General features: G+C 42.5%; 1 protein-coding gene across 1 annotated transcript in view; it reads left to right on the top strand.

The window, feature by feature from the left end:
• The window catches only part of LOC125631019 (collagen alpha-4(VI) chain-like), a 104258-nt gene extending 84428 nt beyond the window's left edge, over positions 1-19830 (top strand). Inside the window, 8 exon segments of the mRNA XM_075124746.1 lie at positions 322-333; positions 1163-1656; positions 11957-12016; positions 13813-13843; positions 14506-14856; positions 16690-16783; positions 17018-17286; positions 19083-19830. Of these exon segments, the coding sequence (XP_074980847.1) occupies positions 322-333; positions 1163-1656; positions 11957-12016; positions 13813-13843; positions 14506-14856; positions 16690-16783; positions 17018-17286; positions 19083-19240 (1469 nt within the window). The 3' untranslated portion in view covers positions 19241-19830.
• Positions 19831-23984: the final 4154 nt, after the last annotated feature.

Genomic DNA, 23984 nt, shown 5'->3' with positions numbered 1-23984 from the left:
AACCTGTCCTCCAAAGTGCTTGCAGCCCCTTCCAGCCTGTTGTCATGTACAAATTTTATAAGCGTACACTCTACTCCATTATTCCAAGTCAATAATGAAAATATTAAATAGCTCTGGACTGACCCTTGCAGGATGCCTAGATATGTCCTCCCAAAGTGACAGCAAACCACTGATAACTATTCTTTGAGTTTGGTCCTTCAACCAGTTGTGCACCCACCTTATAGTAATTTCATGCCACTGTATGAATGGATACAATCTAATCAAGGTAACTGTAAAATAAAATAATTCTCTTTTTTTTTCTCTCCCGTCGCTCCCTTCTAGCTTGCTTATCAGGTAAATAGCTCTATACTCTTTCTTCCTTAGACTGTAGAAACAATGACAACATTGGTTTATGGATACCCTTTCACACAGTATGTTTATTTCAAGGTGTCACGGAGTCCCTGGGCGATGCTCTGGAACTGCTCCCCATGAAGCCAGTCAGGACTCTGGGGCAGTCGCCTTTCTGTGAGCAGCCTGTCTTCAGGACACGCAGCTCACACAGCTTCCACCTTCCTGGGTCTGACCTCGGAGCATTCAGCATCCTCTGCCCCTCCGTGCGCTTCCCACAGCGAGTCCGCTCAGGCGGGGCTCCTGGGGAAGCCAGAGGGTCCTGCACCCCAACTTCGCAGTCAGACGTGACTCTCAGCCAGCCAGTAAAACAGAAGGTTTATTAGACGACAGGAACATGGTCTAAAACAGAGCTTGCAGGTGCAGAGAACGGGACCCCTCAGCTGGGTCCATTTTGGGGGGCAGTGAGCCAGACAACCACGTCTGCACTTCACTCCATGTCCCAGCCAGCCCCAAACTGAAAAACCCCCTCCAGCCCCTCCTCCCCGGGCTTTGTTCCTTTCCCGGGCCAGGTGGTCACCTGATTCCTTTGTTCTCCAACCCTTTAGCTCTCACCTTGCAGGGGGGGAAGGGCCCAGGCCATCAGTTGCCAGGAAACAGGGTGTTGGCCATTCTCTGTGTCCAGACTCCTGCACACACATGCCCTCTAGGGCTCTGCAATGATCATACACCCTTACTCCACCCCCTAGATACTTAAGAACTGCCTAGGGGAAACTGAGGCACCCCCACACTATTCAGAGGAAACATTAAGAACAGTCCCACTTCGTCACACAAGGTACAGCCAAATGTCCAGTATATCCAACTGAATTGGCGTTTGCCCTCGATATGTCTGAAGATGTTACCCCAGCAGCATTTGAAAGAATGAGGGATATTGTGATCTCTTTGCTGCGGGTCATCAAGCTCAGCGAAAGCAACTGTCCGACTGGTGCCTGCATCTCCATAGTTTCATACAATACCAACACAAGGTACCTCATCCGATTCTCGGAATTCCAGAGGAATGACTTGCTGCTGGAAGCAGTCCAGAGAATACCGCTGGAGAGGTCCTCGGGCAGACGCAATATTGGAATGGCCATGAGATTCATTGCAAGGAATGTGTTCAAGCAGGTTCGTCAGGGTGTTCTCATAAGAAAAGTTGCCATATTTTTCACCAGTGGCCCATCACAGGATGCTACCTCCATCAACACAGCAGTGCTGGAGTTTGGTGCCCTGGATATCACTCCTGTTGTGATTGCCTTCAGTGAAGTCCCTAATATCAGACGTGCCTTCTCGGTAAGCTGGCTGCCTACAGCAAATGGGAAATCTCAGTGAGAAGTGATCATCCTTTTGATTAACAGTTACTTTGCTAATTTATGAGAATATTTATGCACTCAAGTTAATAACTTATAAAAGGAAGGTTTAGATCAGGGGTTCTCAAACTTCATTGCACCGCTTGGGTCCCGAGCCCCAGCAAGTCTAAGCCAGCCATGGTGACCCCATTAAAATGGGGTCCTGACCCACTTTGGAGTCCCGATCCACAGTTTGAGAACCTCTGGTTTAGATCATAACAGCTTTTAAGAAGGGAATATTTTAGTGACATCTGAATTAAAATTAATCCTGATTTATTTCATGACCATGAATAACAAACAACTGACTCACTTCTGTTATTGTCTGTCCTGGTGTAAATCCAGATTACACCAGGCTCATTTCACTTGCTGTGTCATAGAATGTTCCATTCTAACATTGACAATTGCTAAGCATTTGTCAGGGAACACATACAGCCTGGTTTACGTACAAACCTGGGGCCATATTTTCTGGAGAATTCAAATGCAGACAAACCACTCTATTTTCCCCAAAGAAAACTGAATTCAGTGAAACATTTTAATAAATGCATTGCCATTAGCTAAAACAAAGACGAAAGCTTTTGTCTTAAAATATGATTTTAAACTGAAGCACAGTAAATAGAAAAATAACTATTGCATACCATATGCTACCAAACCTTAAAGGAAACATTTCAGGGGTTGTTTAAAGTTTTTGGTTCTGCTCTGCAAAGAAACCCTCCACAAATGGTACCATAGGTTCCGTATTCCTTATCTGTGAATTATTTCTATATCAACTGTGCTCAGTTTTAAGTTAAATAAAAATATTTTTTCTTGTTGCCAGCCCTTCAGATCAACCTAAGATGCAAGCTGAGTTCTCTCCTCCTTCTGTATCATCAGCAATAGCAGGCTTTGAGGCTAAATGCTGCCTTAGCTACTGTCACAGTTTCAGGGTAACTGCACTTCTATCCCCACCTCTGTGGTCAACTCCAGAAGTGCCAAGTTGGGTCACAGCTCTCCAGCCATCACTTTTCTCTGGGCAGGAAGCCTTGATCCATTCCCTTCTGAAGTTCTGACCAGGGGGTTTTAAAGCTGCACAGCTCCCTGCCACATACTGTTATATCCCCAGCAAGCCAATCTGCCTAATGGACAGTGCCTGCCTGTGTGTTGCTTTCTCTTCTAGGGCTATGAACAGTGTATTGCCAGCAGTTACAAGTTACCACCCAGCTCTTTCTATTTATTTTAAAGGTAAAAGCATTCCCAAAACATATTAAAAACAAATTAAACAGATTTAAGCACACACTAACCATACCAGCAGTCCCCCACCAGTCTTATGGGGCCCTACTAGGCCAAAGTCTCAAACTCAAAGGCCAGAAGGGAACCAAGATCATCTAGTCTGATCTTCTGCACATTGCAGGCCACAGAACCCCATCCACACATTCCTGTAGTAGGGGACCCATAACCTCTAATTGGGTTACTGAAGTCCTCAGATCATGCTTTCAAGACTTGATTTAAAGTTACAGAGAATCCACTATTTATTTATTCTTGTTCAAACCAGTAAATGACCCTGTGCCCCAACCTGCAGAGGAAGGTAAAAAAAAAACAACAGAGTCTCTGATCTGGGGAAAAATTCCTTCCCAATCCCAAACATGGCAATCAGTTAGATCCGGAGCAACTCAGGAAGACCCACCAGCCAGACACCTGGAAAAGAATTCTCTGTAGTAACTCAGAGTCCCCCCATCTAGTGTCCGATTGCCAGTTTTTGGAGATATTCGCTAATAGCAGTCGTGGATATGCCATTGTAGGCAATCTCATCATACCATTCCCGTCCATAAATTTATCAAGCTCAGTCTTTAAACAAGTTAGGTTTTTTTGCCACCACTACTCTCCTTGGAAGGCTGTTCCCAAACTCCACTCCTTGGATGATTAGAAACCTTCATCTAATTTCAAGCTTAAACTTATTGATGGCCAGTTTATATCCATTTGTTCTTGTGCCAACATTGGCCCTTAACTTAAATAACTCCTCTTTCTTCCTGGTGTTTATCCTTCTGATGTATTTATAAAGAGCAATCATATCTCCCCTCAGCTTTTGTATTTGTTAGGCTAAACAAGCCAACCTCTGTAAGTCTTGTAAGCTAGGTTCTCCATTCCTCTGATCATCCTAGTAGCCAGTCTCTGCACCTGTTCCAATTTGAATTAATCTTTCTTAAACAAGGGAGACCAGAATTGCACGCAGTGTTCCAGATGACATCTTACCAGTACCCTGTATAATGGTAATAACACTTTCCTATCTCTACTGGAAATTTCTTGCCTCATGAATCCTAGATTTGCATTAGCTTTTTTCATGGCCTCATCATGTTGGCGGTTCATAGTTATCATGTGATCGACCTATACACCCAGGTCTTTCCACGCCTCTGTTGCTTCCAGCTGATACATCCCTAGTTTATAGCAAAAACTCTTGTTAGTCCTTAAAGCTATGACACTGCACTTAGTACTATTAAATTTCATCCCATTTCCATTACTCCAGTTTTCAAGGTTGTCCAAATCTTCTTGTATGGTATTCCGGTCCTCCTCTATATTGGGAATACCTCCAACTTTGTGTCAGCTGCAGATTTTATTAGCATACTCCCACTTTTTGTGCCAAGGTCATTAATGAAAATATTAAATAAGAGTGGTCCTTGAGGAACTGCATTAGTAACCTTCCTCCAGTTTGCCAGTTCACCTTTCAGTGTGACCCTCTGTAGTCTCCCCTTTAACCAGTTCCTTACCCACCTTTCAATTCTCTTATTCATCCCCCTCTTCTCCAATATAACTAATAATTTCCCATGTGGACCTGTATCAAATGCTTTACTGAAATCCAGGTATATTAGATCTACTGCATTTCCTTTTTTAAAAAAATTGGTTGTCTTCTCAAAGAAAGATCAGGTCAGTCTGGCATGATCTACCTTTTGTAAAACCATGTTGTATTTTATCCCAGTGACCATTTATCTCAATATCCTTAACTACTCTCTCTTTCAAAATTTGTTTTAAGATCTTTGTTTCATTTGTGGTCAAACTAACGGGCCTGCAGTTTCCCAGATCTTTTATTTCTTTCTTAAATATAGGTACTTGATATGTACAATTCTCCTTTCCTAGGTTACAACCCCTGAGTCCACAGATTCATGAAAACCACTCACTATTGGGCTTGCAATTTCATGTGCCAGTTCCTTTAATATTCTTGGATAAAGATTATCCAGGCCCCCTGATTTCATCCCATTAAAATGTTTGAGTCTGGCTTCTACCTTGGATTTGGTAGTTTCTACTTCCATATCCTTGTTCCCATTAGCCACCCTGCTACTGCCCCCAACCTCCTCATTACCCTTATTAAAAACTGAGGCAAAGCATTCATTTAGGTGTTAGCCCATACCTAGATTATCTTTAATCTCCACCTCAACCTCAATGCTTAGTGGTTCCACTTTTTCTTTCCTTGTTTTCTTCTTATGTTTATGGCTAAAGAAAATGGACCAAATTCTCCAATTGCACCAGTGCAACCCTTGAAAGGAGAATTAGGCCTTGTGTCTTTATCAGTGTTCTTTTATATTACATGGATATACAAAAAATAAACAGGATAACCTGAGATTTGTTTCTAGTCTATAGATTCCCAGTACTGGCTTGAGTATTGTGACTATGAAATCACTCTGGCCCCAACTTGGAGAGGTGCAGAGTGAAACAACCAATTAGTGCTCAGGTACCAGAGTAATACATGTAGTATAAGAACCTGAATAGAATAAATAATCTATTTGCAGTAATTAGAAAATAACGTTAACCAGGGCTCCTCATTCTCTTTCCTCTCAACGAGAATGTATAGGGCCAAATCTTGCATTCTTTACTCAAGCAAAAGTCCCACTGGTGTCATAAATACAGATTCAAAACAAAATTGATAAATAACATATAGATTCAAAATAAGACTGTAGGGTTTATCCCAGTGTTGCCTCAATTTATGCAAGGGGGGAAAAAAACCCAGAAGCACAGATATCTACCTTCTGGCATAAGCAGCTTGTGTACCCAAGCACTGCAGGTGAAGTTAACAGCATCAGATAACTGCAGTAACAAAAATCTCATAATGAACACCACGTTACATGTATTCACAGTACATTTTAAGAGGCAGTCCTTATTACCACCAGTGCCACAAGGAATTTTGCCATTAAGAAGTTAAGGATCAGATTCTGTTTTCCATTATTAAACACAGCTAATCTGCCTGTTGTGTAGCAATATATTAAAATCAACGGGATGAGTAAAAGGCGTATGTCTGACCACCACAGTGGAAGGTCACACTGGCAAGCTAAAGAAACACATTTCAGGACCATATATTTTATTCTTGCTGTAACAAATGCTTTCCAAGGGCAAGACTATATGGAACTGTAATCCAAACAAAACAAGACTAGTGTGAAGCCTCAGATTTACTTTAATTTATTGTCTACATTTCAGTCTTGTTTATTCCCCGGGTTCCAAATTCAAGAAATGTCAGGAACCCTCCAGGCAAGAAAATGAAAGTTCAAACCAGAGGCGACTGGTAACTGCTGAATGTGGGGGGCAGGGAGGGCACAATTTAAAGGTGCTGATGGTATGTAGCAGCGTTTAGGGCAAGTACTCAAGAGACAAAGGAGTTTTGATTTCTAGAGCTACTTTTGATGTCATGTTTTACGATACTATGTAATAGCACATGGAGACTGTTCTAAAAGAGAGCTACACATGAAAAAGCTCTCGATTGCACTGATGTATTTTATCAGTTGGAAGCAGTGGTTCTCAACCAGGGATACACATACCCCTGGGTGGATGTACAGGTCTTCTGTAGGGTAGACCATCTAGATATTTGCCTAGTTTTACAACAGGCTCCATAAAAAGCACTAGCAAAGTTAGTACAAACTGTAATTTCATACAGACATTGATGTGTTTACACTGCTCTATATACTAGATCAGTATTTCTCAGTCTGGGGGTTGTGGGATGGGTTTGAGGGGGGAGTTGTAAGTGCAGGGCCAGCATTAGGGGGTGGCAAGCAGGGTCCCTGTGAAGCTAAGATATACATGCTGAAGTCAAAGCTCTAGCCCCGCCACCTAGGGCTGAAATCAGACTCCTGAAAGGAGTACAATAGTCTGGAAAGGTTGAGAACCACTGATGTGAAGAACAGAGATATTTGTAAACCAATCCTTTGATATGATCTTTTAAAGCTCTTGTGATAATATTAGCACCCAATAATTATGTCAGGAATCAGTTCTAATTTAACCATAAAAAATTACTTTCCCTCTCCATTTAAATCTGCATTCCCAAGCAACCGGACTCGAAGAAGACCCGGTCCCGGTGCACCGGGGGCCACTACCGGCCTCACACCCTCCATGGGCCCAGCCAACCCAGAGCCAGTTGCAGCGCACCACCTTGGTGGAAATGCACCCAATGGGGTTGGGGCCGTCCAAGCGGTGGTCCCCTCTCGACACCCCCTGGAGGTGGGCGAGGGGGATCCATCGTCCTGGGCCGGCCGACCGAACCCGCCGGGTTGAATCCTCCAGGCAGACTGTGTGGACACCACCCGTTTACCTCTTAATGTTTTCACGCTCTCTTGAACTCTCTCTTCAAAGTTCTTTTCAACTTTCCCTTATGGTATTTGTTGACTATCGGTCTCGTGCCAGTAATTAGCCTTAGATGGAGTTTACCACCAGCTTTGGGCTTCATTCCCAAGCAACCCGACTCAAAGAAGATCCAATCCCGGTGCGCTGGGGGCCACTACCGACCTCACACCGTCCACTGGCCCAGCCGACCCAGAGCCAGTTGTGGTGCATCGCCTCAGTGGAAATGCACCCAATGTGAGCTGGGGCCGTCCGAGCAGTGGTCCCCTCTCGACACCACCTGGAGGGGGACGAAGGGGATCCGTCGTCCCAGGCTGGCCGTCCGAACCCACCGGCTTCAATCCTCCAGGCAGATTGCACGGACCCCACCCATTTACCTCTTAACAGTTTCATGCTCTCTTGAACTCTGAACATTTAAATCTGCTCTCTCTTCTGAGTTTACAAGGAGACATTGGCTCTTGGGCACCACAGGTACCAGAAATCTCATGCTAACCCTCCTGGGGCTATGATGTCTTTTCTGGCATTTGACTCTTCTGGTATCTGTAGTATCACAGAATGATGAATATGGGGCATCATTAGCAAACCTGTAAAAACAGATTTCATGGCAGGAGGATAGTAGTTTGAAAGAATTTTTGGAAAGTAAATAAAAATGGATTTCTCTGCTCAATCTCCTGTGCCCAGCTCAGTTAGCAAGGATGGTCAAGTCACATTTCTCAGCTTGCCTGCCATTCCATTTTCTCTTTACAGTTCACTTTTAACTAGAGATGGACCCCAAACTAGGACACAGAATTCAAACCACTCAGAAACATGAGGAAGATCAGATCTAGGTCCAGATTTCACCTTCATGGGTCAAGTTTATTTTTATGACTGGCCAGTTCAGAATTCCGAATCCCAACACTCTTGTGAAGTGGCTTGGGTTTGGATCTGAAGTTTAGAAACTTGAATTTGGATGGAAGCTTCACAACTGGCCCACTTTTGCTATTAATATTACAAAGTTTAATAGTGTGACTTTCCAGTTCTTATTAAATATAGTCTGACATTGAGGCCCCAATCCAGCAAACTCTTAAGCATATGCTTACTTATAAGCTTCTGAGTCGTCCCATTGAAATCAATGGAACTGCTCAAGTGCTTGAATTTAAGCATGTTTAAGTACTGTGCTAGATTAGGGCCTCTAGAAAAAATGAAATAAAATATATCATTGTCACAGTTTCAGGGGAACTGCTCTTGTATTCCCCACATCTCCTCACAACCCTCAGCTCCCCTGGCCCATGCTGCCTCCTCCAAAGCTGACTGCAAAGAGTTACAACGGGATCTCACAGAACTGGGTGACTGGGGAACAAAATTGCCCCATCACAAAAAAGATCTATTAGAACTGGAACAGCTACCAAGAAAGGCAAAAAAAATGATTAGCGGCATAGAACAGTTTCTGTATGAGGAGACATTAAAAAGACTGGGACGTTTCAGTTTGGAAAAGAAACGACTCGGAGAGATATCATAGAAGTACATAAAATTGTGACTGGTGTGGAGAAAGTGAATATGGAAAGTGTTATTTACTCCTTTAGGTAAACACAAGAACCAGGGGTCACCTAATAAAATTAATACGCCGCAGGTTTAAAAACACACACAAGGAAGTACTTCTTCACACAATACAATGGAACTTATTGTCAGGGGATGTTGTGAAGGCCAAAACTGTAACAGGCTTAAAAAAAGAACTAATGGAGATTAGGTCCATCAGTGGTCATTGGCCAAGATGCAAGGTGATCAGGAATGCAACCCTATGTTCTGAGTGTCCCTAGCCTCTGATTGCCAGAAGCTGGGAGTGGACAACAAGAGACGGATCACTCGATGATTGCCTGTTCTGTTCATTCCCTCTGAAGCACCTGGCATTGGCCAGTGTTGGAAGACAGAATACTGGGCTAGATGGATCTTTGGTCTGACCCAGTATGGCCATTCTTATGTCCAGATTTTTAGTGTCTAGCAAAGTTATGAATTTAAGCACTCGGGCTCATCTCTTGAAAGTGTTGTGCAGGTTTCTTTGAGGATGAGGACAGATAGGTCAGATATAGAGTGATTGCTTTCTGCAAAGTGTTCACCCATAGGTAATAGATTGTTTTTATCTTTCATTTTCCTGTGTGAGTTCATCTGAAAGCAAAGTGAGGGTCTGGTTTCACCCATATATTTGTTATTAGGGCATTTTAGTGCACTGGATGAGGCACACCATGTGTTGTGATAGGCATGCGTAGGATCCATGGATCTTGAAAGGTGTGTTGTGGGGGGTGTTGCTCATTGTAGCAGTGGAGAGATGTCTGCAGGTTTTGCATCTGTTGTTCTGGCAGGGTCTGCTGCCACTTTGAGTTGGTGTGTCCTGGTCTGTGGGGAGCTTGCTCCTGATGATGAGCTTGTGATGTTGGGGGGGATGTTGTTTGAAGGTCAGGATTGGGAGGTTCAGGAAAGATTGCTTTAAGGATGGGGTCCCCATTGAGTATGGGTGGTAGTTTGATATCCTGTATGAGTTCCAGTGTGGGGTGGTAGATGACAGCTAGGGGTGTGCAGTCATAGGGGGTTTTATTTCTGAATTGAAGCAGGTTCTCTTGGGGGCATTTGGGCGGCAGGTTCCATGATGCAATCCACTTCTCTGGTGCAGTGTCCTTGCTTGGCAAAGGCAATTTTAAGTGTATTAAACTGTATATCCTGGACTTGCTCCTTGGAGAGTATTCAAGTGCCTGGTTGTAGACAACAGATTTCTTGGTGTGTTTGGCGTGGTTACTGGATCTATGGAGAGTAGGTGTGTGATCCAGGGGTTTCTTCTACATGGTTGTCTGTAGGGTTCCATTGTTGAAACTGATTGTGGTGTCCAGGAAGTCAATGCTAGTGTGGGAGTGTTCCAGAGAGAGCTTAATGGATGGGTGGTGGTTGTTGAAGTTTTGGTGAAAATCTATTTGGGAGTTTAAGCTGTCTGTCCAGAGGATAAAAAATATCATTGACGTATTATTGGTTTCATGGTGAAATGGTCCAGCAATTCTTCAAAGGTGGCCCATGAAGAGGTTGGCATATTGGGGAGCCATCCTAGTACCCATGGCTGTTCCCATGGTTTGAACAAAATGTTTGTTGTTGAATGTAAAATTGTTATGAGTGAGGATGAAATGGATGAGTTTGATGATGTGTTTGGGGTAGATATCAGAGGGTTGTCCATTGTCTTGTAAATATTTGAGGTCATAATTGTGAGGGATGTTGGTGTATAAGGAAATGACATCCATAGTGGTGAGGTTGGTGTTCCGAGGGAGGCTGTTAATATTGTGGACTTTGTGGAGGTAGTCAGTTGTGTCCTGGATGAAGCTGGCCTTTTGTGTGATGAGTGATTTGAGGATGGGTTCTATGAGTCCCAATATTCCTTCAGTAAGGGTGCTGTGGCCAGATGTGATGGGTCTGCCTGGGTTCCCTTGTTTGTGTATCTTGGAAGCATGTAGAAGATTGCTTGGGTGGGTAGGTGAGATTGTGGAGTTTCTCTTGGAGTTGTATGGGGAAGGATTTGATGGAATCCTTAAATTCCCGAGTAAATTGTGGTGTGGGGTCTTCTGAGTTCTTTATAGTAGGTGGTGTAAGAGAGTTGTCAGTTGACCTCTTTAATATAGTCATCATGTTGAGGACTACAATGTCACACTCTTTGTTTGCCAGTTTGATCACTATCCGGTACTTAGATTTTTTTGGGTACCGTTTGGCTGTTCTTTTGGTGGGTGGAGAGATTATGGTTGATGTGATGTTTGTTAAGGATTTTGCAGTCAATTTTTTTTCCTGAAGTAATCACTGTAATGATCAAGAGTGTGGTTTTCTGCACTCTGTGCTATCCAGTCAGATGATTCTTTTTTCTTAACTTGTCAGTGGGAACATGGTAATTGTGAGTGGAGTTGTCATTGTTGTGAAAGAATTATTTGAGGCGGAGACAGTGGAAGAATTCTTCTAGTTCTCCAAATATTAGTTAAACACCACAGAACCTGAGACCATGCTATGTTATTTGTTTGCAGTAGCACCTAACAGTCCCAGCCAGGATCTGAAACCCATTGTGCCTAGTGCTGTGCAAACACAGAGTGAGACGTCAGTACCTGCCCTAAAGATCTTACAGTCTAAACAGACAAGGCAGACAAAATGTTGGAGAAAGGAAGCACTATTATCTCCATTTTGCAGACAGGAACTTAGCACAGAGAGGTTTAGGAACTTGCCTAAAGTCACATAGAATGACTGCGGCAGAGCCAGAACTGAAAGCTGATCTTGAACGTTAGTACAACACTTTACCTACTAGACCTTCCTACTTGGATGCAGAATTTATATAAAGTTTTATTTCAGATGTACTTTATCAGAGCGGGGGTTGATTTTTGTTATTTTTTGCTAACTTTTCCTTCCATTCTGAATGTTTTGCCTCCTCCACATGTTAATTGCTCTAATCATGGACAGCAGCTGCAGGAGCTCATGGACAACTGGCACAATACCCAAGAAGTTACGCAATTTCTAGTTTGGGCCTGTTCAGTGTTATAACCATTAACTTGTTGAGTTATTGATAGTTTGTTTCAGCAGAGAAATACCCTTAGTTCAGAAAAGTGGTCTATTCTTTGAGTGCAGTTCTTCTTGTTTAAGCTATTTATAAATAAATTTATAAATAAATGTTTGCTTTAAAACAGATGGATGACACTAGAAGATTTCAACTGCTTATTTGGGAAAGGCAGCAGGATCAGCGCTTGGAAAGGGTTTCTTCAGGTATGTTGGCAACAAGAAGAAAGCCAAGGAAAGTGTGGGCCCCTTACTGAATGAGGGAGGCAACCTAGTGACAGAGGATGTGGAAAAAGCTAATGTACTCAATGCTTTTTTTGCCTCTGTCTTCACTAACAAGGTCAGCTCCCAGACTGCTGCGCTGGGCATCACAAAATGGGGAAGAGATGGCCAGCCCTCTGTGGAGATAGAGGTGGTTAGGGACTATTTAGAAAAGCTGGACGTGCACAAGTCCATGGGGCCGGACGAGTTGCATCCGAGAGTGCTGAAGGAATTGGCGGCTGTGATTGCAGAGCCATTGGCCATTATCTTTGAAAACTCGTGGCGAACGGGGGAAGTCCCGGATGACTGGAAAAAGGCTAATGTAGTGCCAATCTTTAAAAAAGGGAAGAAGGAGGATCCTGGGAACTACAGGCCAGTCAGCCCCACCTCAGTCCCTGGAAAAATCATGGAGCAGGTCCTCAAAGAATCAATCCTGAAGCACTTGCATGAGAGGAAAGTGATCAGGAACAGTCAGCATGGATTCACCAAGGGAAGGTCATGCCTGACTAATCTAATTGCCTTTTATGATGAGATTACTGGTTCTGTGGATGAAGGGAAAGCAGTGGATGTATTGTTTCTTGACTTTAGCAAAGCTTTTGACACGGTCTCCCACAGTATTCTTGTCAGCAAGTTAAGGAAGTATGGGCTGGATGAATGCACTATAAAGTGGGTAGAAAGCTGGCTAGATTGTCGGGCTCAACGGGTAGTGATCAATGGCTCCATGTCTAGTTGGCAGCCGGTGTCAAGTGGAGTGCCCCAGGGGTCGGTCCTGGGGCCGGTTTTGTTCAATATCTTCATAAATGATCTGGAGGATGGTGTGGATTGCACTCTCAGCAAATTTGCGGATGATACTAAACTGGGAGGAGTGGTAGATACGCTGGAGGGGAGGGATAGGATACAGAGGGACCTAGACAAATTGGAGGATTGGGCCAAAAGAAATCTGATGAGGTTCAATAAGGATAAGTGCAGGGTCCTGCACTTAGGATGGAAGAATCCAATGCACAGCTACAGACTAGGGGCCGAATGGCTAGGCAGCAGTTCTGCGGAAAAGGACCTAGGGGTGACAGTGGATGAGAAGCTGGATATGAGTCAGCGGTGTGCCCTTGTTGCCAAGAAGGCCAATGGCATTTTGGGATGTATAAGTAGGGGCATAGCGAGCAGATCGAGGGACGTGATCGTTCCCCTCTATTCGACATTGGTGAGGCCTCATCTGGAGTACTGTGTCCAGTTTTGGGCCCCACACTACAAGAAGGATGTGGATAAATTGGAGAGAGTCCAGCGAAGGGCAACAAAAATGATTAGGGGTCTAGAACACATGACTTATGAGGAGAGGCTGAGGGAGCTGGGATTGTTTAGCCTGCAGAAGAGAAGAATGAGGGGGGATTTGATAGCTGCTTTCAACTACCTGAAAGGGGGTTCCAAAGAGGATGGCTCTAGACTGTTCTCAATGGTAGCAGATGACAGAACGAGGAGTAATGGTCTCAAGTTGCAGTGGGGGAGGTTTAGATTGGATATTAGGAAAAACTTTTTCACTATGAGGGTGGTGAAACACTGGAATGCGTTACCTAGGGAGGTGGTAGAATCTCCTTCCTTAGAGGTTTTTAAGGTCAGGCTTGACAAAGCCCTGGCTGGGATGATTTAACTGGGAATTGGTCCTGCTTCGAGCAGGGGGTTGGACTAGATGACCTTCTGGGGTCCCTTCCAACCTGATATTCTATGATTCTATGAAAGCATCACATATTGCACACTCTGCTATGGTAAGGCTGCTCATTTCACTTAACAAAAATCAGTGTTAATTGATACAGTTTTGTTGTATCCATGCACTGACCTTCACAGCAACAGGTCCTCCGGATATTAGTGCAATAATTTTCTAGCCAAGATAGATAGTAAGAATTAGATATAAGAATAAGAATGCTGTTTAGTTGTCCACTGCGTGGTGAAAGAAAAGATAAAATTTGGCATTTTCCTTCTAGTGGAAGTTACTCAAAATAGAGTTATGCTTCTGGGAAAAGAGGCTCATTTACTATAACTTCCACATTTCCAGGAGGGAGAAGAAAAAGGGAGTGGACGGGACAGTTATATTTAGGAATGACAGCCAACAGTCAGATAAAAAATAGAGTTTGTTCCAGTATCATTTATTTTGTTTAGGTTTCAAGGAAAGAAAAAACAGATGAGCTCTTCAACACATGTTGGGCATTTTCTGTTACTACTGCTGCGTTATGTCCCATGAGATCTCAGAACATAATTTAAAGGGAGTCAGTCAGTGTAGTTTATCGGACCAACTTAGAAGAGCTTTCAAAATAATTTTTAGGACAAACTTTTTAAATGAAAAACAAACAAACAAACCCTCACTGCAGTTTTAAAGTGATTGCTTTTGTTACACTGTAAAATAGCTTACAGTTCAATGCTTCCTGCCTAGATAAATGCAAACCAGATACAAACTGTGAAGTGACAGTTCCCCCACCAGTCATGGTGAACATGGACATCACTTATGTCATGGACAGCTCTGGCAGCATTGACAGCGATGAGTTTGAGAGAGCCAAAGACTTTGTGAGTACCTTGCTCGATCACTTTATCACCTCACAGCCGAGGGGATCGGATGAAGGGGCGAGGGTGGCACTGGTGCAGCAGGCTCCTCGAAGCTTTATCTCCAACAGAAACCCAAGCCCAGTGAACAAAGAGTTTGATCTGATCACGTACAGTGGTAAACATTTGATGAAGAGACATATCCAAGAATCTGTTCACCAGCTGGAAGGGCCATCTGCCATTGGTAATGCTCTGCAATGGACAATTGACAATATATTTTTCAAAGCCCCCGAGCCGAGACAACACAGGGTCATATTTACAATACTTGGAAGTAAGACGAGTTCCTGGGACAGACAGAAACTGAGAGAGGTCTCACTGCAAGCCAAGTGCCAAGGATTCATCATGTTCACCCTAGCACTTGGAAACTATATTACCAGCAGCGAGCTGACAGAGCTTTCAAGCTTCCCAGCAGAACAGCACCTAGTGCAGTGGGCAGGGCTCTGAAACTTGAAATGGCATATGCTCAGAAGTTTAGTCGTGTCTCCCAGTAGCACACAATCCAACTTACTTCTGTTATTGAAGCAACGAGAATTGCGTCACCATCAGTAATGCACATTCACCGTCAGTCATGAGAAGCACAAGAATTTCTAGTAATAGAAGTTTTTGAGTTTTTATAGTGTCATGCATAGTGTCGTCAGATGTCACCGGTGTGGTGCTCTGTTCTGTTCAATGTTGATAACAGCTGGCTGCGTGCATGTGTTCCCTCTGTGTGCTGTACTGCCTCTGCGCAGATAGCTGACACAGCAGACCCCGAGAGAACCCCCAATGACCACAGACTCTCATAAGGTGCGAAGGCACCCGGGTTTATTGTCAAATGAAGCACAGTAATAGTTCCCTATAGACTCTACAGGACATACTACAAATATGTGCCCCCTGACAATGGACCTGCTCAGTCAGTGGCAGGACTCTCCACTGCCCCCTAGGCCAGACAAAGCTATCCACTCAGGGATGCATTCTTATACACAGGTACAAACAAGTTACACATCATTCCTGACGCTTTGAGGTAAAACCCCTCTGCGTGTTGAGGTGCTGCCTGTCTTCTGGTACATGTTGGTTCGAAGAAACAACTCTATCCATCATATTATCCTTTTGACCCTGCTTTAGGATGGGACAGCCTGTTCCTCACTATCTCTGTGGAATGTGTTTGTACCAGAATGTTCTGCACATGTTCATCCTATTAGTACTTGATACCTTTTAGATATGTGTATACGTGCAATTAGCAGCCTTCTTCTTGCCAACTTCTGTGAGCAGGGCCTGCCTCTGGCTCACAGCTGAACTTGACTTTGCTAACATAAAGCATTGACCATTACTTTAGTTCAGGCCTCTGATACAAGGGTTCCTGTTTCAGGGCCTCATCTTACTACACTTAGTATACAAAAGAAGGTAAACTCCATTCTGATACTATGGTGATGAGCACCATAGAAATACCTATAATACAAAACATTACATTCTAATGATGTCTTGGGCCAAATTCTGAAGAGGATCAGGTGTGCAGTCAAGGAAGAACTAAGTTCTATTCCTGGTTTTACCACAGCCTTCCTCTGTGACCATTGGCAAATCATTTACTCTCTATCTCGTTTTTCCCCCACCTCTGTGAAGTGGGGATAATACTTCCCTATTTTCACAGATATGAGGAATAATTCATTAATGTTCATAAGCATTTTGAGATAAGCAATATAAAAGCATCAAGTCTAATTCTGAAGCTGTCATTGATTTCAAGCCACACCAGGAATACATTTAATAGAAGCTCCAACTTCTATAAAAAGATATTCAGTATATTAGAGAATCAGATGCATCTACACAAGGTGAATCTGGAGTTTCCTGAGCCTCAGTTATTGGACAGGCTATATGGGTGATATCCAGTGCTATTTTCTGTGGACTTATTTCCCCTTTCTCCTGTCTCTTGGTTCCAGTTTCTCTAGTTGTGCTATGCTTATTTATTGGAAAATCCTTACTTGAGTTCACAAGAATAATTTCATGCATTTTTTAGACTTTGCTATCTGTGCTCTTCCTACAGGGGGAATGAACAGTTATCCTTCTCCAGAACTGCGAGAAGAGTGTGAAGCCTTAAATCGAGGAGATGCACAACAGCAAGTAGCTGTTCTGGAGAGGTAGGGTAACTCCTTCTGAATTGTTTCAGGGGTGTGGGGAGTACAATTGCATATGTACAGCCTGTTCTCCAAATAAGGGACCTGTCCCCTTGAAGGCAATGGCAAAATTCCCATTAGCTTTCATGGAAACAGGATCAGGCCCAAAGTTTTCCATTAGGAATATCTTGAGCGAATGAGCCTTTTGCATCTTCTTCACATACAAACTATTGCTAAAGTGAGGTATTTCCCCTGCAGGATTCCTTTCCCTGAATTTGGTGGAGTTGACAGTGGTGGGAATTTGGAAGAGCTAATGGAAAGCAGAATGATAGAAGAAATTACAGAAGCCACTCAGGAGGAACCTGTAAATGTCAGACAAGAAGAAAAATATGATTTTGAGGAGAAGAAGTATTTCACAGAGGGCAATGCCAAAGAGACCAAGCTAGAGGAATATGGAGAAGTCCCAGAGAAGAATGAAGAAAACTTAGAGGAGACAGTAGAAACTGGAGCTGCATATGCTAACTATGGTATGTTTCTAGGTCCTGAGGCAAAGCCCTTTGAAGTCAGTGGAAAGACTGCTGTTCCTTCAATGGGCTTTGTCTCAGACTCATAGTATTTAGTCAGTTCCCTGGCTTCTTAAGCTTTTTGTTGGCCATACAAATGAAATACAGCCTAATTTGCTTTGTGCTATTTCCATGTGTGTAACAGAGGGCAGAACTGGTGCTGTCATTTAGTCTTTAACTTGGATCTAGAATGTTTTATCAGAGAAATACAGCTGCAGTTCTAGTTAAACAAAACAAAGAGGCAGCTAATTCTTGTCAGTCCAAATTAAACTGAATCCTCAAAGCCTGCTAGGATATTGACACTTTCAGCAAATTGCTCTATTATTATTGAGCTAACAGGGCCGCTTCTTCTGAACACTAACCTTTCCTAGGACGACAGGCCTTAGCATGTGGGACAGTACATCTATGATTCCACTACTGCCCATTCTTGCACAAGGGACTGAGTCATCCATCAGGTATGTCCCCATCCAAACAGAGGCTCATCATACCCTGCCAGTGATAACTGTTCACTTTCCACCTAGCTGTGTGTATTTCATTGCAGATTTTCTTTATATGGTGCAATAGGCTGAAAGTTAAAGATCTAGTTACTAGATATATTGTCACAAAAATTCCATAAGAGTTACCCACATTTAATTTAGTGGCTCCCCTTCACCTTTTTGAAAATCTACAACCCAATAGAATTCCTGTTGACAAAGGGCAGATGCATGGGTGTGGGGAGTGTTTGTATGTTGATCAACTGCTGCAATGCAAATACAATATAATTTACAAGCTGCAGCTTATGGTTCTCAAGTTAATTCATTGATAGATTATACAAGTCTTTTAAGAAGTTTATATCACTAGCAGTTCCCAAACTTCATTGGTTCACTTACCACCTACTTTAAAAAAATGTTCCATCAATTCACTGCATACACTTACCACTGCTTGGGATTCCCAGCTGTAAGGAGCTGTAACTGGCACTGATTTGCAATTCAGCATATCCATGCTGATGAGGAAGAAGGGTAGGATGGAGAGTACAAGATAAAGTTATTGTCCCACACTATTTTACATCCTCCTGTTTCCTTTCCTGATACCTGGCTTTCCTTCTGTGCCAGATTCTGATTTCATACACTTGTGAAAATTTGGAGTCACTCCTTTGACTTCAGCCGAGTGAGTCTGAATTTACACGGGTGTAAATGTGGTCAAAATCTGGCCTGCTGTATGTCAGATTGCTGCAGGTTACACTACTTATACCTATTTTCTGAACAGTGTATTCCCACTATAACTTATCACCACTGAACTTGGATCAGAGACTTTCATGGATTTCTCCTGTTAAGCATGACCTTTAGTGTCGTTTGCTGGAAGAAGATGTGGTTGGTAACACCTCTTTATGAACACATCTACAATAGGATAAAATAAGAACAGTTTTTACATAGTTAAACAGTTCATGCTAACATGATTTGCCTGATCACTATAGACCAGGTATAACTGTTTTATAAACCAGCCTAGACACTAAAACCATATGGCCCTTCACTTCTGTTTTCCCCTATGTAGCTCCGCTCATTTCAAAACCTCAATAGTTGAAGTGAGAATAGAATCGTGTTCCCTCCAACCAGCCATGTTCTAGACAGACAACGTGTTCTCTAGTAAGACCTGAGAAAGCTTACTAATTCTGTTGTCTGCCAGCTTGAACAGAATATTCTTTGCCTCTGAAGTACCAGCTCTGATGATTTTGGTTCTCTCCCTCACAAACTTTAACCATAACCTTTATTTGCCTTTTTTAGATGCATCTGCAGTGGATCATGATGGAGGAGAATGTCAAGATTACAATCTGAAAGATCAGAAAGTCTGCACTCCATTCTGGTATGGCGGTTGTGGAGGCAACAAAAACAGATTTGAAACTCAAGAGGAATGTGAAGCTATATGCATAGCATCTTCTTAGAGTGGAGACAGTCAAACCACTTCACTTCTTCAACTATGCTGTAAGGACAATGGGGAAAAAGAGATTAAAAGAAAAAGCTCTAAGTTAACAATACTGCTTCTAAATTTCAGATAAAACAAATATATTCTTATTAAAATCCATGTTGCAAGAGGGCATTTTTAGTTGTTTCTTACCTGCTAACTGAATAATGGAAATGGAGTTACAAAAATTGATTTAGGAAGAACCGGTCTAGGAAATATTATTTTCTTAGCCAACAGTGCATTATTTAAAAGGGTAAGGTAAAAATTAATACTAATACTTGATACTGCTCCATAACACCAAAACATGCACTTTTTAAGCGTACTGAAGAAAATAAATCAATACCTCAGACATTTGTATAAAATAATATTGGAGTTGAGATGTTAATGTCAAAGTGTTTTGGTTCATTTGTCTGAATTAATCCTAGTTAAAGAATGGGTCAAAACAATATTTTAGCTCTCAAAAGATGTAGAGCTATGATAGGTCACTCTGCTCCGGTCTGTGTCTAATGTAGCCTCATTCTTAGCCTTCTTTTAAAGAACCCAATATGAATAAATTCTTTCTGCCTAAAATATTAAGGTGTGTGCCACTGTGTTTTTTAAAATTGATTTTGACAGCCTTGTAGATTGGCTTCTCAGCACATATAAATCAGCATAGCTCAAATTCCTTTCACTGAGGGACCAACACACAGACGAAATGCCAATGATTGTGTAGGACAAATACAGAAGAGTTAGGTCATTAGTGTTTGGTACTGCTGGGAAGCCATGTATTTTTCTTTAAAGCACAAAGAATTTCAGGTAAGGTTTGTTTTTGGTTTTTTAAGTGCACATGCTACTACTTTTAGAGCCTGTTCATGATGCTACCTGGCACTGAGTTGTATTTTGCCCAGTGGAAAAATGTGGCTTTACAGCCATAGGGCTAGATACACAAAGGGATTTATGTGCCTAACTGCCATTTTAGCCTCCTAAATCCAAAATTTAGGACCTCAAAACCCTAACTCAGCTAGACACCTTCAAGGACAGGTGACAAAGTCCTTAGGTACCTTAAATTTTGCCATTCAGCATGCACACAGTGCCACGGTCCAGACACCCAGCTCATACCTAAGGCCCAGCAGAATGCTCAGACTAGGTATTCCCCTGTCTAGCTCACTTGTGGGGCCTAATCAGGTAGCTGTTCTCAGAGGACACCTAACAGATCAGGCCATGCACAAAATATCAGAGGAAGATATGGTTCCCTTATGACCTTTAATGCAGTGGGTAGAGCACTCCCTCAGGCTGTGGGAGCCCCAGGTTCAAATAATCCCTTTGCCTGATTTGGAGCAGGGATTGGAATCTCTATCTCCCACCTGGCAGGAGTGTGCCCTAACCGCTGGGCTATGGAAAATTCTGGGGTGGGGCTTTTTCAATCCCTCCTGCTCAAGCTGTGCACGTTGTAGAAATAATTAAATAAATGGTCATTGGAACGGGCATTTGAGTCTCTGACATCCCAGGCGAGCACCCTAGCCATTGGGCTACAGCATCACTCACCCTCTTTTTCTGTCCCAATGGATATTTAATTACTTACACAAAGTGGAACAGATTCAACAGGAGAGACAGACCTGACCCAGAGTACCCCATCTCCTAGTGGTTATGGCAGTCTCCGGAGAGGTGGGTTCCAATCCTTGCTCCCTAGCAGGCAGATGGGGATCTGCACCTTGATTTCTCATATCCTCAGTGAGTGCTCTAATCCCTGGGCTAAAGGTTAAGGGGTGGGTAGAGGCAGTGGCAACATCACCACCATTTTTGGGGGGGGGCAAGAAAGGGCTTAGGCGCCTAACTCTAGGAGAGGAATCAGGACTTTGAGGGGCTGGGCATAGGCCACGCTCCTCTCCTCATCATTTCCTTTTGGCTAGCTTAGGTGGCTCCCCACTCAGCATGCATCCTATTCTTCGGTGCCTAACCCTCCCCTTGCAGTGTATTGGGAGCCTCGGCACTCAGCTTGAGGCTGTGACTTTCATTAGGCGGCAAGGCACCTGAAAGAAAGTGAAGCGACACTGAACCTAAGTCCCCTTTGTGGCTCTAGCCCATAGCATCCTATTTGAAACAGTATACAGCTTGCCCCACATCAGTGGTGGTCACATAGCACTTACAACGCAATCTAGTCTCCCTCCTGGAGGAGGTGATATCACAGTGATATCACCCACCAAATGGTATCCATTTGGCTGCAGCTGGAGAGTATGTGTGGTGGGATTGGATTGTGTGTGTGTGGGGTGGAGGGGGCTGATTCTCTGTGTTGATTGGAGAAATAGTTAATTGATTTCTTATTTAAAAAAACCTGATGAAAACATGTTCTAAAGCCTATCCTGCTGAAAGACTCTGGCCAATCTTAAAGCCTCCAGGCCTCCTGATCTCCTATGGGGAAAGTCAGTAATGCCACTGAAACCGGTCAAGTTTGCAGCAGGATATTCATAGAGTTCAAGCTGAGAAGGGAACAGTAGATCATCTAGTCTGATCGTCTGTATATCACAGGCCATTAACTTTCACCCAGACTACCCTGTATTGAGTCCAGTAATTGTGTATAACTAAAGGCCTGTCTTGTTTAGTTAAAGCAGATCTTCCAGTAAGGCAACCAGAAGTCCATGGTAGCAAACCCCAAGCAAGGACTGGAGTCTAAAGAGCCTGATTTCCCCCCCTCATCATGGTGTAAATCAGATGTATGTTCATTGATGTCAAAGGAGTTACCCGATGTAGGCTTGGAAGGATTAGATTTTAAATTAGTAAATGTCAATTTCAATATATACACAAACAGATGAAAAAAATATTTCCCCTGGTAATAATCAAAGTTTACAGATAAGCAAGAAAAATGCTGCTTGAGAACTAGAGTTTGATTAAAGATATTTACTTTGTATATTTTGCTATGTGCTGTTGACAATGTTTTAACAGGTGTGCAGCTTTGACTTTTTGAATCTCAATGTCATTAAATAATTGCCTGACCCCATCCCATTTATTATGAAAATTTAAATCAAAAATTGAAAAAAAAATGCTTAGATATGTCATAATTATAGAACAATACAGATTGAATTCTGCCAACACTACCCTTGTAAAAGTGGGATCAGCATCAAATCCTCAGGGAAAGATTTTACTATTAAACCTTAGTTACTATTCAAAGTTAACAGTACACATGGGAGCCTGAAACCACTACAAATGTTCAGTTCAGAATTGGAATTTAGTTTGTAGAATAAAAATAAATGTGCATTTGTTACCAAACTGTCCAAGCACAAAGAAGCCACACAGAATCCTTTTGTTTCCTTTGACTGTGAGAACTAAAGCACACATTTTAACAATCCTTTTTAAAAAAAAATTAATGTAGTACTTGTGATATGTACCAAACTGACAGATTGGGAAATTAAGTGCACTATCCATTACAGGCAATGTCAGTGCAAACAGTCATACATGGTACCTCACTGTTATGCTAAGAATCAGTTGCTGGAGAGTGATCCTGTGAGGTAAAGAGGCAGTTAAATCACCCCTGGGCCTTTCTGAGACTCTCAGTTTGGTGGTGGTGGTGGTGGTAGGGGTTACATAGGCATTATCAGCCTATAACTAACATCTCACGTACATAGATTTATAATTTTTTTTAGCATAAATTGATCAACCAGTGCTGACAGGACCAAACAGTGTCTGAAACACGATCTAGTTTAGGAGCTAAATTAGACACTAGCATAAAAGAATGCAACTCAGTTGATTTAAATTGAGTTCATGGTTTGGTTTCAGTAGTGTTTAATTCCAGAAATTGCTTTCATGTCCACTGACCTCAAAACTGTTGTGCTTGCTTGTGCTGGTAAATAAATTGGCCATGCGTGTCTCTCTGGTCAACAATGCTCAGAAGTATCCGGTTTGCTGGCTCTTTCCCCTCATCTTAGAATCAGCAATAACAGTTCCAGTATAAAAACACTGCCACTTGAAATTTAGGTGATGAGAAAAGGAGACAAATCAGACAGTTTCCTCCAAGTTATATATTTACATGCAATGTCTACAGATATATTTAAACTGGAAACCTGTGGTGGAAGTTCTCTTAAAAGATTCTGGCAATGTTATGTGCAGTTCTTCAGTTAATATAAGGGTGCTAGCATTCTCTTTGAATTGGCTATTATCCTTTTGGGTTTAGGTTTGACTAAATCTGGTTAACATCAGAGTTCGGCTGTGTGTATCAGTTTGACTTAAGTGCATCTGCACTGAAACTGATGGGCTCAGTCAACACAGCAACTGGTATGGCATAAGCACTTGAATATAAAATAAGCAGTGGAATTGTATTGATATAACAGATAGCAGAAAATGTCTTGAAGTGTAATAACCAGGAGAATATACTGAAACCTTCCTAAAAATAAAGAATCGTAAAAAGAAAAACTTATCTTACTCTCCTCTATTGTCACTGAACAGCAGTCTACTATATTTACTGTGAGCTTGATCCTGGAAGTTTTCCCCACTGATTTCTCCAGATTTGGCCCTGACATGGATTATAACAGACTTCACAAAATGTTGTGCAAAATGCATGCTCACATGTTTGCCATGTTATTACCGCTGAGCTATAAAGACACTTTGTGCTAGTTTCCAAATTCTTTGGAAACAATTCAATGTATACTGACTGATGGGATAGAGGTGCTAATATGCAACGTATGGATAGAACACCACACAATACGTGACTGTTGTGAGGTACATACAAGCCTGAAGAGGCAAAGTTTTCAAAA

This window comes from Caretta caretta, chromosome 2, assembly GCF_965140235.1.
Source record: "Caretta caretta isolate rCarCar2 chromosome 2, rCarCar1.hap1, whole genome shotgun sequence".
NCBI classification, from domain to species: Eukaryota; Metazoa; Chordata; order Testudines; family Cheloniidae; genus Caretta; species Caretta caretta.
The sequence above is the reverse complement of the archived record's forward strand: the minus strand, read 5'-3'. Positions and strand labels throughout refer to the sequence as shown.